Source organism: Dunckerocampus dactyliophorus, chromosome 13 (genome assembly GCF_027744805.1).
Source record: "Dunckerocampus dactyliophorus isolate RoL2022-P2 chromosome 13, RoL_Ddac_1.1, whole genome shotgun sequence".
NCBI lineage: Eukaryota > Metazoa > Chordata > Actinopteri > Syngnathiformes > Syngnathidae > Dunckerocampus > Dunckerocampus dactyliophorus.
Window position 1 is genome coordinate 2,295,637 of NC_072831.1, and position 15,457 is coordinate 2,311,093.

General features: G+C 40.3%; 1 protein-coding gene across 5 annotated transcripts in view; it reads right to left on the reverse strand.

Moving 5' to 3' along the window:
- Window positions 1–15,457, reverse strand: part of syne1b (spectrin repeat containing, nuclear envelope 1b) — a 147,844-nt gene that overhangs the window by 130,174 nt on the left and 2,213 nt on the right. For 3 of the 5 annotated variants that reach the window (XM_054797138.1, XM_054797137.1, XM_054797135.1), the window contains exons 2-9: window positions 14,137–14,198; window positions 10,238–10,333; window positions 8,611–8,694; window positions 8,372–8,392; window positions 2,746–2,838; window positions 2,510–2,676; window positions 2,240–2,436; window positions 2,050–2,159 (exon numbers count right to left, since the gene is read on the reverse strand). In XM_054797138.1, coding sequence (XP_054653113.1) covers window positions 2,050–2,159; window positions 2,240–2,436; window positions 2,510–2,676; window positions 2,746–2,838; window positions 8,372–8,392; window positions 8,611–8,694; window positions 10,238–10,333; window positions 14,137–14,198 — 830 coding nt within the window. The remainder of the gene's footprint in view (window positions 1–2,049; window positions 2,160–2,239; window positions 2,437–2,509; window positions 2,677–2,745; window positions 2,839–8,371; window positions 8,393–8,610; window positions 8,695–10,237; window positions 10,334–14,136; window positions 14,199–15,457) is intronic. The other 2 variants (XM_054797139.1, XM_054797136.1) reach the window with 1 other exon arrangement.

Genomic DNA, 15,457 nt, shown 5'->3' on the forward strand with positions numbered 1-15,457 from the left:
CTATGACACAAAATATACTTTTTAACCATGTCCTACCAGTAATTCGAGTTTATGAGCACAAAATGTAAGAAAAAAAATCATCTCCCTCACTTGTTTGCTCCACTTTGGAGAGAAGGGGTGCTCAAACGCTCACTTTTCAAGTTCTATAAAGGAAAAACCCTCCTTCCTCATGGACATGATACCGCCACTCACCCACCCCGGCTAGATGAGCCCGCCCCATGCATACACCCACCACTAGGCTTCTCTACACGTCCTAAAATGCAGCCTGGAGCTCTGCCAGTTAGTGGCCAGTCAGAAGTCAGATACAGACGTGGGAGCTGCAAGTTTGATAATGTTGGTTTCCCACTCATTTGTGGCATAAACACATCGTAACGGGACTGTCTGTGAATGGAGCTTGGAGTATTTTGGTAGTTAGGTCTTACAAAACCTGTTTACCACCTTCTAAATGCGCTTTTTAACATTATTAGAGCCCTTTAGACATGCAATAACTAGGGATGTCCCGATCCGATCTTCAGGAACAGGATTGGCTGCCGACCTGCCGTATTTGTGAAGATGGGATAATATCAGCTTCCGTCATGAGCTCGGCCCGATCCGGCTGCCGTATAACATTCGTAACTCTGGGCCACACTCCAACATGGTAGGTGTGGTAATGTGCCTCGAAGCTGGTTGCCACTTGATTCCCGCCGCCACCGAGAAAAAGAACACCACCATGCAGACATGTCCGTGGTGAAGTTAGTTTCACATTGGACGTGGGATATTCGGCTCGGTGGCTACAGCGGCAGTTCCCCCTCAACTGTGCCCCAATTGCTGTGTCATGATGCGGGGAGCTCACACGGGAAGTGCTGCTCTAACCGCTCGTTGTTTATACTCTGGACCGTCAAAAAATTGCTACTGTGTTGAAGAGTTTGTTAAAAAAATGTGATATATTCTAAATCACACCTCAAATTGATGTATGTCAAATGATTAGTCCTACCCTAAAAGTATTTTGCGCGCCCAATTTGATCTTTTATTGGATGGACTTTTTTTAATCTTTTATTGTATCAGGGACCTGACTCACAGAGGTTTGTTACAAAAGCCAAACAATATTGTTGGTCACGTTGTGTAATAAAAAAGTACATTCAACAGTTTGAAGAGCTATTTTCATAACCATATTCAGTCCCACAAATCCATGCTTGTAACAAAAGCTCATTATTAAAAAAGGAAAAAAGGAATCGTTACCGGATTGGATCGGCAAGACAATAAACAAAAATCAAATCGGAAGCCAAAAAAGTGGATCGGGACATCCCTAGAAATAACACCGCTACAGCCACCTTTACACTCCTATTACCCAATACTGTATAGCAGATACAAGAAGACATTTAGGACATAAATAAGACTTGTACTTATGCGACGTCGTTGAGTTTTAGCTTGTCGTGGGTTATGGCTGCAAGAGAAGCCTGTGTTTTTATTAGGGATTCTGTTGTGATCATTTAAATCTGCAATAAAAGCCTGTTGTTCCACACATCAAGTCTGGTGCTTGTGTGTCTTATTACAGTGACATTACTGACACCTAGTGAGCAGTGTACAATACTACATATCATCACAACGTTTTTGAATGCGTCTTTTGAATGTCTTATATTTGTATTTTAAATCATTGTTATATGTAAAAAAATGTAAAATTGGCTTAAATATGCATATTTCTAAGTAGCAATAGGCCGTATTCAACCAGAAAACAGCATGATTTATTCACGAATATATTGTTGAAAAACCGTGATCGAGTGAAGCCGTCATGTCTGAAGCACAAAGTGACAAGGGATGATTGGATTTGGCTTGCTTTTTTTATTCACCTTTTGTTTCTCCCACTGTGTCTCTAAAAATGAGACGAGGACACACTTCCTGTACACTATTGTGGGAACTCTGCCGCTTATTTAAAATGGTAAAAAAATACTATAACATGGGACATTTAAGAAACAACGTGGTGGCCGAATGGAAACGGAATGTGGTCTGTGTGTAATTGTGCCGCTGTCTTTAGCGCTATGTTAGCATCGACGCAGATTTAAAACGTGCTACCTCGTCGTGCTGTCCGTCGGTTCCCGAGTGGTGAGGGTTTGGGTAGTGCTTGAGGAACTGAGCCACGTATGTCATGATGGATTTCTCGTCTGGCTTGTCCACATCTACGTCTGCGGAGCAAAACAAACAAACATGCAAAAGTGCACGTATGCACTGACAATAATAATCTTTAGCGCAAACAACACAGCACCTTCTGGATCCAACAGACGAGGGATGCCCAGCTCGTTTTCCGCTAGAGTGAAAGCCTCCTCCAAATTCTCCTTATTGCTCCTCCTGTGCACCACCTGCATGTCCACCAGGTCGGGCCGGATGGCGTGCACCACCGATTGAAATGCGACGCCATCGCGCCAGCTGGGACCAAAATCCTTCACCTCGATACCGTGATGCCTGAGAAACACGTGGTGAAGAACCATGTGACCAACAGTCAAGGTGCGGCTTCCTGAAGAACATCTGGACGTACTTGGCGGCAGTGCACTGGACCCATCGGAGTAGAGCCTTCTTGGCGTTACCCTGAAACTTGACCACTTTTCTCTTCATGGGAGGACTTCCTGTTTCGGAGCTCTCAACCGAAGAGTTGCTGTTGGACAAGGCTTGGAGGGCTGGAAGGTTGCTGGTCAGCTCCTCAATCTGAGTGCAAAAGACAGGCGGAGACCTTCCACATTTGGTCCTATGCAAAGGCTATCCGGCTGACATTACCTGGAAATAGAGGATTATGGTCCATATCAACCCAAGAACGATCGACGGTCGGCCATCGGCGATGTCGGTGGCGTGTATGTTCACCAGTTTGATCTGAAACAAGCAGATGATTGTATACGTCACAACATTTGCTGCATATTTGCCAAAAGAATGATCAAATGAATGATCAAAACAATGTCATGCAAGCTTCTTGGCTCACTGTCCAATGTTGCTGTGCAAGGAAAATAAATACCGTAAAGTCTGGTGTACAAGCTACTTTTTTTGAAAACTTTGAACCCTGCAGCTTATACAGCGGTGCGGCTAATTATGGCTAAATTCTAATCACGTGACATCTCCTTCACTTCAGAACTACTAATAATTGATTCAATACTGTGCCGCTTGCGACTCAGTGAGGAAACGGAAGCTCTTTTTTTGACAGGAGTCAATCACGAGCTATCACACACGCAACAAGCTTGTCAACCCAATGGAAATCGCATGAGGTCATTATATATGACAGTAAAACAACATAACTCGACTAACATGACATCATAACGCGTCATCTTACTGAGAACAACGCTAAATCCATCACACCTCAACTTAAAACTCAAAAGGTGCATCTGACAAATATACAAACGTATCCCAATATGAGTTTAAAATGAAAAAAATCCAATCTTTTAAAGTTTTCCCATAAGGCACTGTGTCTGGGACGCTGCAATGACGTCAGCCTCACCCTGGGTTTTGGGCTCTGGGTCCGCTGGCTCCCTCTGGTAGACAGAGGCAGTATTGTAGCACCATCCACTACTTTCTATGATTTCTACGTTCCTCCAATGAAATGGTTATCTTAAACTAAATGTATTATGGGAAAGCTTTAAAATGTTGAGTTTGTTTCATTTGAAACTCGTATTGGTACATGTTTGTATATTTCCGAGGTATAATGTTTGAGTGTTAAGTTGCTGTGTGATGAGTTTAATGTTATTTGTAAGATGAAAGGTGAGTAAGGTGAGTCAAACTCTTATATTGAGTAATGACCTCAATTGTTGACAAGCTCATTGAGAGTTTTTTCATAGCTCATGATTGGCTCCTGTCAAATAAGGAGCTGGCTGGTCCTCACGGACTATATATATGCCATTTTACACCGGTGTGGATTGTATATGTACAACTCTAAATTTTGTGGGTGTGGCTTATGCACCGGAATTCACGGTACAAGACTTAAAAGGAACAATCTGTCCAATACAGGCACTCATCATTCACAGAAAATGACCAGTAGAGGGCAGCAAATTTAGTAAAAAAACAGGAAACAAGGGTATGCTAACTTGCTTAGCATTGGCTAAAAGACAAAAGCTTGAGCATAAATACCGTCGGCCCTCGCCACTTCACGCTTCAAATTTGGCAGCTTCACTCTATCACGGGTTGTCAAAATATACTAATTCATAAGTTGTCGATGCTTCGAGGTTGAATACAGCCTGTGATTAGTCAAAAAATATGCACATTCAAGCAAATTTTACATATTTCTGGCCTAAATTAATACTTTTCAACATTTTCCAACGCATTAATACATTTCAGACGATGCATTCAAAGACATGTTTTCCTCCCTCTCTACATCGCGGTTCAAACATGCATTTTAAAAAATTGAATTAATTAGTACATGATTGCTTTTGTGTGGTTGACTACAGCCAATTATTAGTAACAAAATATGCATTTTTAAGCAAATTGTATGTATTCTTGGCCTGAATTAATCATTTTCAAGCATAAAAATGACTAAGAGAGTGAATAAAAACATAAAAATTTGCCATACGGAAGACGTGATATGTAGCGTAATATCTGTTGGTCCTTAAGTACCCGGGCTGGGAAGTGACATGAGTGACATCAGTGACATCAGAGAGCTAGAGTTGACTGTGTTTAGCTGGGTGTGCCAGAGTGCCAGTCACTGGCGTGAGCTGTGGCCAACAGCAGCTCCTGTGTGAATGTTCACTGCATATGTGTTCTTTGCTCATTAATAAAGCCAATCAAGTGCATTGTGAGTCTTTGCTTATCCACAGTAGTATTGTAGATTGGTCACTAGGTGTCAGTAACGTTACATTAATGAGACAATAGCCACCGCAGGAAGTACACTGTAAATGCTAATGCGTTTTATGTCGTGTCATGTCTTATTCCTGTCTTAGATTAATTATTTTCTCTTATTAAGTCTATTATATTGGGTAATAGGAGTGTAAAAGTGACCATAAGGATGTTATTTCATGTCTAGAGGGCTCTAATAATGTTAAAAAGTGTATTTAGAAGGTGGTACACAGGTTTTCTATGCTCCAACTACCAAAATATTCCATTCATAAATAAAGAAATCTACTTTATGGAAATCCACTGATCAGTCTGATCGAGTCTGGAACCAATTAACCGCCATGAACGAGAGATTACTGTATAGTTTAATGGAAGGATTTCTGTCTTAATGCACTCCATAGTGACTCAATGTTGCCCCCTGAGGAACAACATGGTATTACATGAATAATGCCATGTTAGCTTGTCCAGATGCTTACAAGTTCTTCCTTTAAAAAAAAAAATAAAAAAAGGGTGGGGGGGCAGCACAGCAAACTTGAAAACAGGAGAACACAATCCCCGCCTATTCGCTCATTTTTTCCCCCTCTGCTTTCAAATTGTATCATTTTTTTATGGCAACAAACAGACTGTGGTTTGATGCTGCTATCTGCATGGGGGGAAAAAGGGTGCGAAAGCCAGGAATCCAGCAAAGGGCATTATTCACTCAAGATTTTCCAGCAGGAAGATGCTTTGACAAGACCTGATGTTGTGTAACTGCACGTTTTATAAATACAATATTGTATACTGTATGCGGTAATTGCTTCTTAATGTTTAAAATGGGTTTTATACGTAGGAGAGGAGAGGCATATTATACCGGTTAAAGTAGGTGTGTCCAAAGTGCGGCCTGGGGGCCATTTGCAGCCTATTTTCTTATTGGCCCACGGATTATTTAACAAGAAAAGGAAATAAAAAACAAGCAAAAATGAAAAACTGTAATTTGTAATTTCACAGGAATAAAGTGAAAATATGGGCCGCACGGTGGACGGGTGGCTAGCAAGTTGGCTACACAGTCAGGGAAGACCTGGGTTCGAATCTCCCTTGGGCATCTGTGTGGAGTTTGCATGTTCTCCCCGTGTGTGTGTGTGGGTTTGCTCCGAGTACTCCGGTTTCCTCCCACATTCCAAAAACATGCATGTTAGCTTCATTGGAGACACTAAATTGTCCATAGGTATGAATGTGAGTGTGAATGGTTGTTTGTCTATATGTGCCCTGCCATTGGCTGGCGACCGGTTCAGGGTGTACCCATCCTCTCGGCCAAAGTCGGCTGGTCACCGCGACTTTAATGAGGATAAGCGGCACAGACAATGGATGGATGGAAGTGAAAATATGAGGAAAAATAACATCATTTTAGCAGACAGACAGACAGACAGACAGCCAGCCATCATCTTACACTCTGAGGTTGGGTGAGGTGTCATTTGTGGAAAATTAATTTAAGAAAAATTGTAATATTATGGGAATACAGTCCAAGTCATAATATTAAAATTTACATTAAATTAAAATTGACATAGGTTATTTAAGACTTTTATTGTTGACTATTTTTAACATTTGTATTATCATTTTTTTTTATTATTTATTAATATTTTTTTATTAGTAAGTTGATATGATTGTAAAATAAAAAATAAACCAACAGCAAAAATGGGGGAAAAACACCAAAGTTTTCACATACTGTATATGACAAAGCTGAGATGCATTTTTTTTTCTTGAAAAATATGTATAACTTCTTAGCATATCTACTGTACATGTGTTGCTTTACAAAATACAAAATCCTTTCATTTTTCACTGTGTGGCCCTCCCTGGAAACAAGTTTGGACACCCCTGGTTTAGAGGATCAGTAATGGGAATTTCGAGGGCTTTTGGGTACATCCGTTATTCACGGTTTTTCGCCATTTACACGGGGTACATCACACGGATCTACTGGACACTATGCTAGCATCCAGGATCTATTCAATTGACTAAAAAAAGACACATCAGCGTTTCTAAAAGAAGAGCTGAATGCGAAATGCGGTCATCCCCATGGGGTGTCCTCAATTCTTCTGCATTTGTTTGTGTAAGATAAATCTTCTACTCCTAAATCGCTGCACAAAAAAAGGCGGAAATTGGTGAAAAAAAGCACGCCTGCGGTGCCACTTGTGCTATTATTTTTCTGACATGTACAGGACATAACATGTGCAGCGCGGTTACTAAGCCCCATAAGTGGGATTGACTTATTCCTCACACAGCTCAAAACAGCCACTGTACCTTTATGGCAGGGATGACCAAAGGTTTTCCAAGGAGGCCCACATAGTGAAAAATGAAAGGATGCAACTTTGCCACTTTTGATATTTTGTAAAGCAACACATGTAAGAAGTTATATGCAGTATATCTCATCCCTGCTTTGTCATACAGGTGAAAAAGCATATTATTAATATCAACTTCACTCTTTGCTCTGCTTTCCCCATTTTTGCTGTTGTTTGGTTTTCCTCAAGTATTTCAACTTTCTTCTTAACTAAGCTTCGTAAATGTTCTTTTCATAATATGATGACTTTATTCCCATAAAATTACAACTTTTACCCCAAACTAATTTTCCAAAAATGGCAGCTTTGCTTGTTGTAAAATGAGAAACAAAAAAAACACACATTTTTCTATAATATTTCAACTCTAAACTAAAATGACATTATTTTTCCTCATAATTTTACACGTTTCTTCTTGTAAAATTGAAACTTTTTTCTCGCTAGAATATGACTTTTTTCCTCTTAATATTTGGACTTTATTCTTGTAAAATTACAGCTGTTTTTCCATTTCTGTTGTTGTTCTTTTTTAATATCATTTTCCAACTATTTCAACTTTCTTCCTGTACATTTTCTTGTCGTAATTACCAATGACTTTATTCCCATCACGACTTTACTCTCGGAACACAAGTTTTTCCGCAACCTAAATATACAAAAATGACTTTCTTTGTTGTTTGACTTAAAAAAAAATGTCTTTTGTCTTTCAACGTTATGGTCATGAAAATATTTTTCATGGTAAAATTACAACTTTGTTCGATTAAACATGGTTTTCTTTTTGTTTTGACTTTATTCTGGAAAATGCTTATTTTTCCATTTTTACTGGGGCTTTTTGGGGGATTTTTGTTTTTTTCTTGTTAAATTATACAGTATATTTAGAATGTGCTGTGGGCCAATAAGAAAACAGCCACTGGCCACAAATGGCCCCCGGAGCACACTTTGTACACCCATGCTTTACGGTGTTTAACCACAAAATTTGGTACGCGCCTTTAGGGCACCGACAAGCGCACGCGTGTCAAATCTGATTGGTTGACAAACATGGCCGCCATCAAGCAAAATATCTTCATCCATAAGTCAATGAGCATCGGTTTAATGATGATAATGAGGATATCATGCATGCCAGCATGTCTGACAAAGCATTTTCACCGCGACCCACCCCGTGGGGTGTCCTATCTTTTTCACATGACAATAGCCAGACAATGTCAGCCTCCGAGCAGGGCGTGGCACATGCAAGTGAAGAAAAAGCAGCAAACAAGCCGAAGAGTCACACAGTGTGCTGAGCGGCGACTGACCGCCGATCCTCGATATACAGACTGAGGGCGTCCATGGCGGGGGGAGGGGAAAGACAAAGAAAGTGTAAGCGTCCGTCCTCGGGGGACGAGGCAAGGGAGAAGTGGGACACGAGTGCTATGAAGGATTTAGCAATTACGTAACCAAGAAGCGTGTCTCTTTTTCACCGCTTCTCTTCGTGTTTGCACTCAAATGGCTTCATCTTACACCAAATCTATTGATGGATAAAAGAAATGCTTACCTTCCTGCCCTCGAGGAATTTGAGCGCAGTGCCAATGTTGGAGACCCAATGGATCCTCTTGAGCTGGCGCCCTTGCTCTGAAGGCTATGCAAAGGACACTGTTCATTAAACCGCTGTGTGCTATTCTGCAAAAGTGACTTTTTAGCAATATGCACTAAGAGTAATATGCGCTTATGAGTACCAGACGTGAGAAAAACCCATCCTATCTCTCAATCGTTTGTTTTACTTTTGAGCGAAAAGGCACTCAGTCGCGGGATTTTCAAGTTTTCATGAAGGATAAACCTCCTTCTTCATGAATCTGACACTGTTTCTGACCAAGCCCTAACTAGATGAGTCCGGCCCAATCATACGCCACCCCGACAACTTTGTGAAAAAGCAGGCTTCGCTACACATCTTAAAATGCAGCCACCGCCATCTCTCCACCCGTCAGCCAGGAACATGGGAGCTGCAAGTTTGATTGTGTTGTTTTTCTTGAACCTGTACAAATGTGAGTGTAATAACTAGCGATGCTAGTGGTGCTAACGTTTGACTTCCTTCATGATGGCGTTTTGCGGTTGCGATAGACTTGAGAGATGTATACACCTCAAAATTTTGGCTGAATTTTTCAGACCTCATCAGCATTTGACGTGAAGAGATTTCAACTGCGTTTTTTTACAAGCTAGCATCATTTCATATCTTAGCATCTCAACTCGTGACATATGTTCAGGTTTTGTATGACGTCGTTCACAGCGGCATTTTGAATGTGAACATTTTGGGCAATTTTAGAAGCTTATTTAAGAATAACTAAGTATAGAATAATTAAGTAAATTTCCCCGCTGAGGGATAAATAAAGTACATACAGTACATACATAACGCACACCAATGATGTAAAGCAGGCTTTGCTACACATCTTAAAATAACACTCAGCAAACTATCCGTGATTCAGCTACAAAAGTGGGAGGTATAAATTTGAATTTTTTGTTTTTGTCAGCGACAGGCTAACCTAGAATGATGTTGCTGTTCAAATGTGAGTGTAATGTTAGCACTTTAGCATGACATAGCTACACTAGTGATGCTAACATTTGACTTCCTTCGTGATGGGGTTTTGTCGTTGCGATCGACTTAAGAGATGTGTATTTCCCAAAATTTGGGCCGAAATTTCCGACCTCATCATTTGACGTTCCATGTTTTTTTTTACAAGCTAGCGGCTCGACTTGTGACGTATGTTGAGGTTTTGTGTGATGTCGTTTGAATGTGAACATTTTGTGCGATTTTCTAGGCTTATTTAAGAATAACGCACACCAATGATATAAAGCGGGCTTTGCTACACATCTTAAAATAACGCTCAGCAAACTATCCATGATTCAGCTAAAAAATTGGAAACTGTAGATTTCATTTTTTTGTTTTTCGTCAGCGAACAGGCTAACCTAGCATGATGTTGCTGTTCAAATGTGAGTGTGATGTCAGCACATTAGCGGCACATAGCTATGCTGGTGTTGCTAACATTTGTGTCCTCCTGTCCCACTCCTTAAGGTTACGTTGTTGTGTGTGACATTTGGCATCTATTACGTTGGACAAGCGCAGAGTTACAGCATACAGTGTGATATAGCACCTTGAAAGTGTAAAAGAAAGCAGAAAGATGACTCACGAGCCTTTGACCCGATAACACTTCCAACAGAGCCAGGAGCTTCACCCCATCTTTAATGTCCTCAAAAAGGTCGTTGACCTCAAGTGGTGGTTTATGCTGCAACACAAGACAACAAACATGAGCAACGGTGGCGAGCAGATGTTGTCCTTCATGAATGCGAGAGCGATTATGGACCGGAGTCTGCTGCCATTATGCGGAGTGTGGAATGGATGAGACGTGTGTGAAAGGACATTAGTATGCTAAGCCGTCGCCAGCCTGCGGGCCAAACCAAATGCTGCTTGGGACAAACAGCCTTGTTAGCAACCAGCGCCCAGGCTTCCCTGCGGCTGAAAAGATGGTGTCGTTTCCTTGCTGATGGCCTGGTGCCCGGGTCCTGGGGTGACTGGCTGTAGTTCTCCTTTAGCCCTCCACATACTGTCATCTTTCACAGGACAGACCAGACTCCTTAGAACCACATAGGCTGCTTACCACTGGGAGTCTGGCAGATGAGTATTTATTCAGTCACGCAGAGATTTAAGGCGTCAATTTTACTTGATCTTCAGTGGTGTGAAAAAGTCTTCGCCCCATCCTGATTTTTTTGCATGTTTGTCACACCAAATTTAAATATGACAACACAAAATGCATTTTTAAATGAAACTTTTTATTAAGGGAGAAAAAAAATCCAAACCTCCATGGCCTTGTGTGAAAAGCTGATTACCCCCCGCCCCTGTTAAAATATAACTCAGATTAATTGAGATCTATCGGTCTGGAAAAGGTTATAAAGCCATTTCTAAAGCTTTGGGACTCTAGCCAACCACAGTGAGAGTCATTATCCACAAATGGCCAAAACATGTAACAGTGGTGAACCTTCCCAGGAGGGGCCGGCCAACCAAAATGATCCCAAGAGGGCAGCGACGACTCATCCAAGAGGTCCCAAAAGACCCCACAACAACTTCCAAAGAACTGCAGGCCTCTGTGGTCTGATGAGACAAAAGTTGAATTTTTGGAAGGTGTGTGTCCCATTACATCTGGTGTAAATGTCATGCCGCATTTCAGAGAAAGAACGTCATAGCAACAGTAAAATATGGTGGTGGTAGTGTGATGGCCTGGGGCTGTTTTGCTGCTTGAGGACCTTGAAGACTTGCTGTGATAAATGGAAGCATGAATTCTGCTGAAGGAGAATGTCCGGCCATCTGTCGGTGACCTCAAGCTGAAAGCAACTTGGGTTCCGCAGCAGGACAATGATCCAAAACACACCAGCAAGTCCACCTCTGAATGGATGAAGACTTTGGAGTGGTCTAGTCCAAGTCCTGACCTGAATCCTATTAAGATGCTGTGGCATGACCTTAAAAAGGAAAAGCCTTCAATGAGGCTGAATGACAACAATTCTGCAAAGATGAGTTCCTCCCCAGCGCTGGAAGAGACTCATTGCAAGTTATCACAAACGCTTGATTGCAGTTGTTGCTGCTAAGGGGGGCCAACCACTTATTAGCTTTAGGGGGCCATCACTTTTTCACACAGGACCATGGAGCTTTGGATTTTTTTTTCTCCCTTAATAATACAAAGTTTCATTTAAAAACTGCATTTTGTGTTGAGTTGTGTTGTCATTGACTAATATTTACATTTGTTTGATGATCTGAAACATTTAAGTGGGACAAACATGCAATAAAGTAAGAAATCAGGAAGGGGGCAAACACTTTTTCGTACGACTGTATGTACTGCATGATAATATGACACAACCAGTCTCTCTCCCACACTGGAAAAATCATCTACCGACCGCAGCGCCACACGGGAAGGGCGTCAGAGTGGGAAAAAACAGAAGGGGGGGGCAGTGGAGAAGGTGCTAAGTCATTGAAAATGAGGGGAAACAGATACACAGGGATTAGCGTAAAAGCGAGACAGGAAAGGAAGTCCATATCGGATAACGCACGAGTCACATCACTGTGATACTCTGACAGTTGATATCATCACAATGCAGACATTGTGAAATCATCTCGATACCAAATTCGTGTCCAAATTTCTTCCACCGAGGGCCACATACAATGCAAAGGCCACTTTGATATTTTGCTCTTTTTTTCCTCATTTTTGGCTTTTTTTCCAAAATATTTAAACTTTCTTCTTCAATAAACTCTGTATATTTTCCTCTCGTAATATTATGACTTGATTCCCTTCATATAACTTCTTTGACAACCTAATTTTGCCAAAATTACTTTATTTTGTCTTGTTTGTTTGTTGTTTCTCATATTATCACTTTAGACTTTTAAAAAATAACATAATATTTTTCTTTAATACTTTAACTCTATGCCTCTAAAATGACATCAAGTTTATCCTCGTAAAATCAAGACTTTTGTTCTTTTTAGAATATGACGCTATCGTAAAAATACAGCTGTTTTTTCCATTTTTACTATTGTATTTCAATTTTCCTCGAGTACATTTTCTGACTTTACGCTAATAATATTCCGGCTTTATTCTTGTAACATTACAACCTTTTCCGTAAACAAATTTTCCAAAAATTACAACTTTATTCATTGTTTTGTTTGTTTTTCATAATATTACGACTTTAAAAAAAGAACATCTTTCTTTAAAATTTCAACCTTATGCTACTAAAATGACATTATTTTTCCATAAATAAAACACAAACTAAAGAACAAGTAAAGTTGTCATTTTTGGAAAATTCTGTTGCAGAAAAAGCTACAATGTTATGAGGATAAAGTCAAAATTGTGACAAGAAAATTTACAGGAAGAAAGTTGAAATGAAAGTTTGAAATAAAGAAAAAAAAATTGCAGCAGTTGTTTGAGAATAAAGTCAAAATACTGAAAGAAAAAAGCCACATTCTACGGAGAAAAACCAACGGGGACCAACCACTTATTAGCTTTAGGGGGCAATCACTTTTTCACACAGGACCATGGAGCTTTGGATTTTTTTCTTCCTTAATAATAAAAACTTTCACTTAAAAACTGCATTTTGAGTTCAGTTGTGTTGTCACTGACATTGTCATTCATGATCTGAAACATTTGAGTGTGACAAACATGCAAAAAAAAGAGAACTCGGGGAGATGGCAAACACTTTTCCACACCACTGTACATGACAAAGCTGAGATGCAGTTTTTTCTTGAAATATAAATAACTTCTTAGCATATCTACATGTGTTGCTTTACAAACTGTCAAAGTGGCAAAGTCGCATCCTTTCATTGTTCACTATGTGGCCCTAGCTGGAAAAACCTTTGGACAGGCCTGGTTTAAGTTTTGTCAAATATAACATTGTTTTGTAATGCAGCCTAGTTGGCCTCCAGCCGACATTGGTTTGAACAGACATTGGTAATAGTTGGTGCATGGATACTGTGCCATGCACAACACCCTTCAACTGCAGCGCTGCAAATATGAAGAAGTGAGCTCTTCTTGCACCATGCAGCGTACTTCCAGCACTACTATTGGTATGCACACAGCGTACAAGCGGACCCAGTGCATGAATAATAATGAGGTGACATTCTTCTTCAACTTGAACAAGTTCTGAGGCCGTTATCTCACACGTCTCGGTGGTGTGAGGCGTCTTGCACACATGCATCACTTTTCTATGCTTATAAGGCCAACAGACGGCGGCCTGCGGGGAAATGTCCTCTTCCTGTTGTTGTCCATCTGCATCGCGGTGTGCACACACCCTCTCACTTCATGACGTCAGCACCGTGCTGTAACACACTCCTCCAAGTTGGGGACGCTACAACGGTCACGCCACGACCTTTACTCCACTGCATGATGTCATTATTTACAGCCATGTAGCCAGCGCCTCGCCATTATTCGCCGCATTGATTGCGTGACAAAGCTTCCGGGGATGCGGCGGCCATAAAACGCAACCCAGCAGTCTTTGCAGCCAACTAGTAGGAGTCCAGGAGCGTGCAGCAGCTTCTTCCTGTGATGCTTACCTTTGCTAAGTGAGAATTGATCCATTTGGTGAATGTTCTTTTCTGCACAGCCTCTTGCTCATCTGTAAAACAGGATGGATGGCATAAATACACTCATGCTAGGCAAAGGCGCCGTGCTGCCCCTGTTACTGCTCGGGTATTACCTTTTGCGTGGTGGAATAATGGCGGGATATCTGCCCGTTGCATGTCAAAGCTGCATGGGCAAGGTGGGCCAAATGTGATGTCTCTGTCATCAATTTTGGCCAAGCTCATGCATCTTAAAAGCCAGTGAACGGTTTTGTTTGAGCTGACGTTATGAATGCTCTAATTATCGTCAGAGTGTTTATTTACCTAAAGAAGGTTAGGGTTAGGGTGTTAACTTAGTGGAGAAAGTCTGGTATTTACGTTCAGTTTGAAATGGCGTTATATACAAGTATTTGTTTTTACTTTAATTATGGTTTGGAGTGCTATGAATATATAATTATTATAAATGACAAAAATATTCATACAAATACTATAAATTGATTTTAGAAATTTAAGTATTTATTTTAATTGATGGTAACATCTTTAGAGGTTTCAAAAAATAATACATAGAAAAATACATTTATGAATAAACATAAACAAACAAAGCATATAAAGTCCATCATATATTTCATGTATTTATACATTGGTTTATTTTATTATTTATGTTTTTTTAAATGCTGTTGAAGTCTCCATCTATGAATGGCATCTATGAATGTACTGTAACTATTAATTTATCATTATTATAAATAACAATGTATATAAATACTATAAAAATATTTTATTTGCACATTAATTTATTTTATATATTTCATTTAAAAGGTCAAGTCTCCACAGGCCTTTTTAAAAAGTGAAATAAAAACATATAAAAGATATGAAAAGAAATATAATTCTAAATAGCCATTTATGGATGTAAGTGTTAATTTAGAATTAACAAAAAAATAAAAGTGAAAAGGACTTACTGACAAGTATATTGCACAACACAGCACAGCACAGAACCAAATTCATTTGGGCCGCCACAAATAAATGCGGTTCTACCTCTCTTGAACACATTATAACGGGACTGTCTGTCAATGTAGCTTGTCATTGCAACTCTCACACTAGATGGCATCGTAACTTCTGAGCACACCTCATACCTGGTCTGCCAGGGGATAAGAAGAGGCAGGAGGGATCTGTGTTGCCAACGTACCCACTTTGTTGCCATATTTTGCGAGTATTCAGGCTCCTCTTAATGCTTGGTGCATTTACAGTATCTACACACATGATCATAAACAAACTGGGCCATCGTGTGTGCATTTGAGGTTCCACAATCTGTATTATT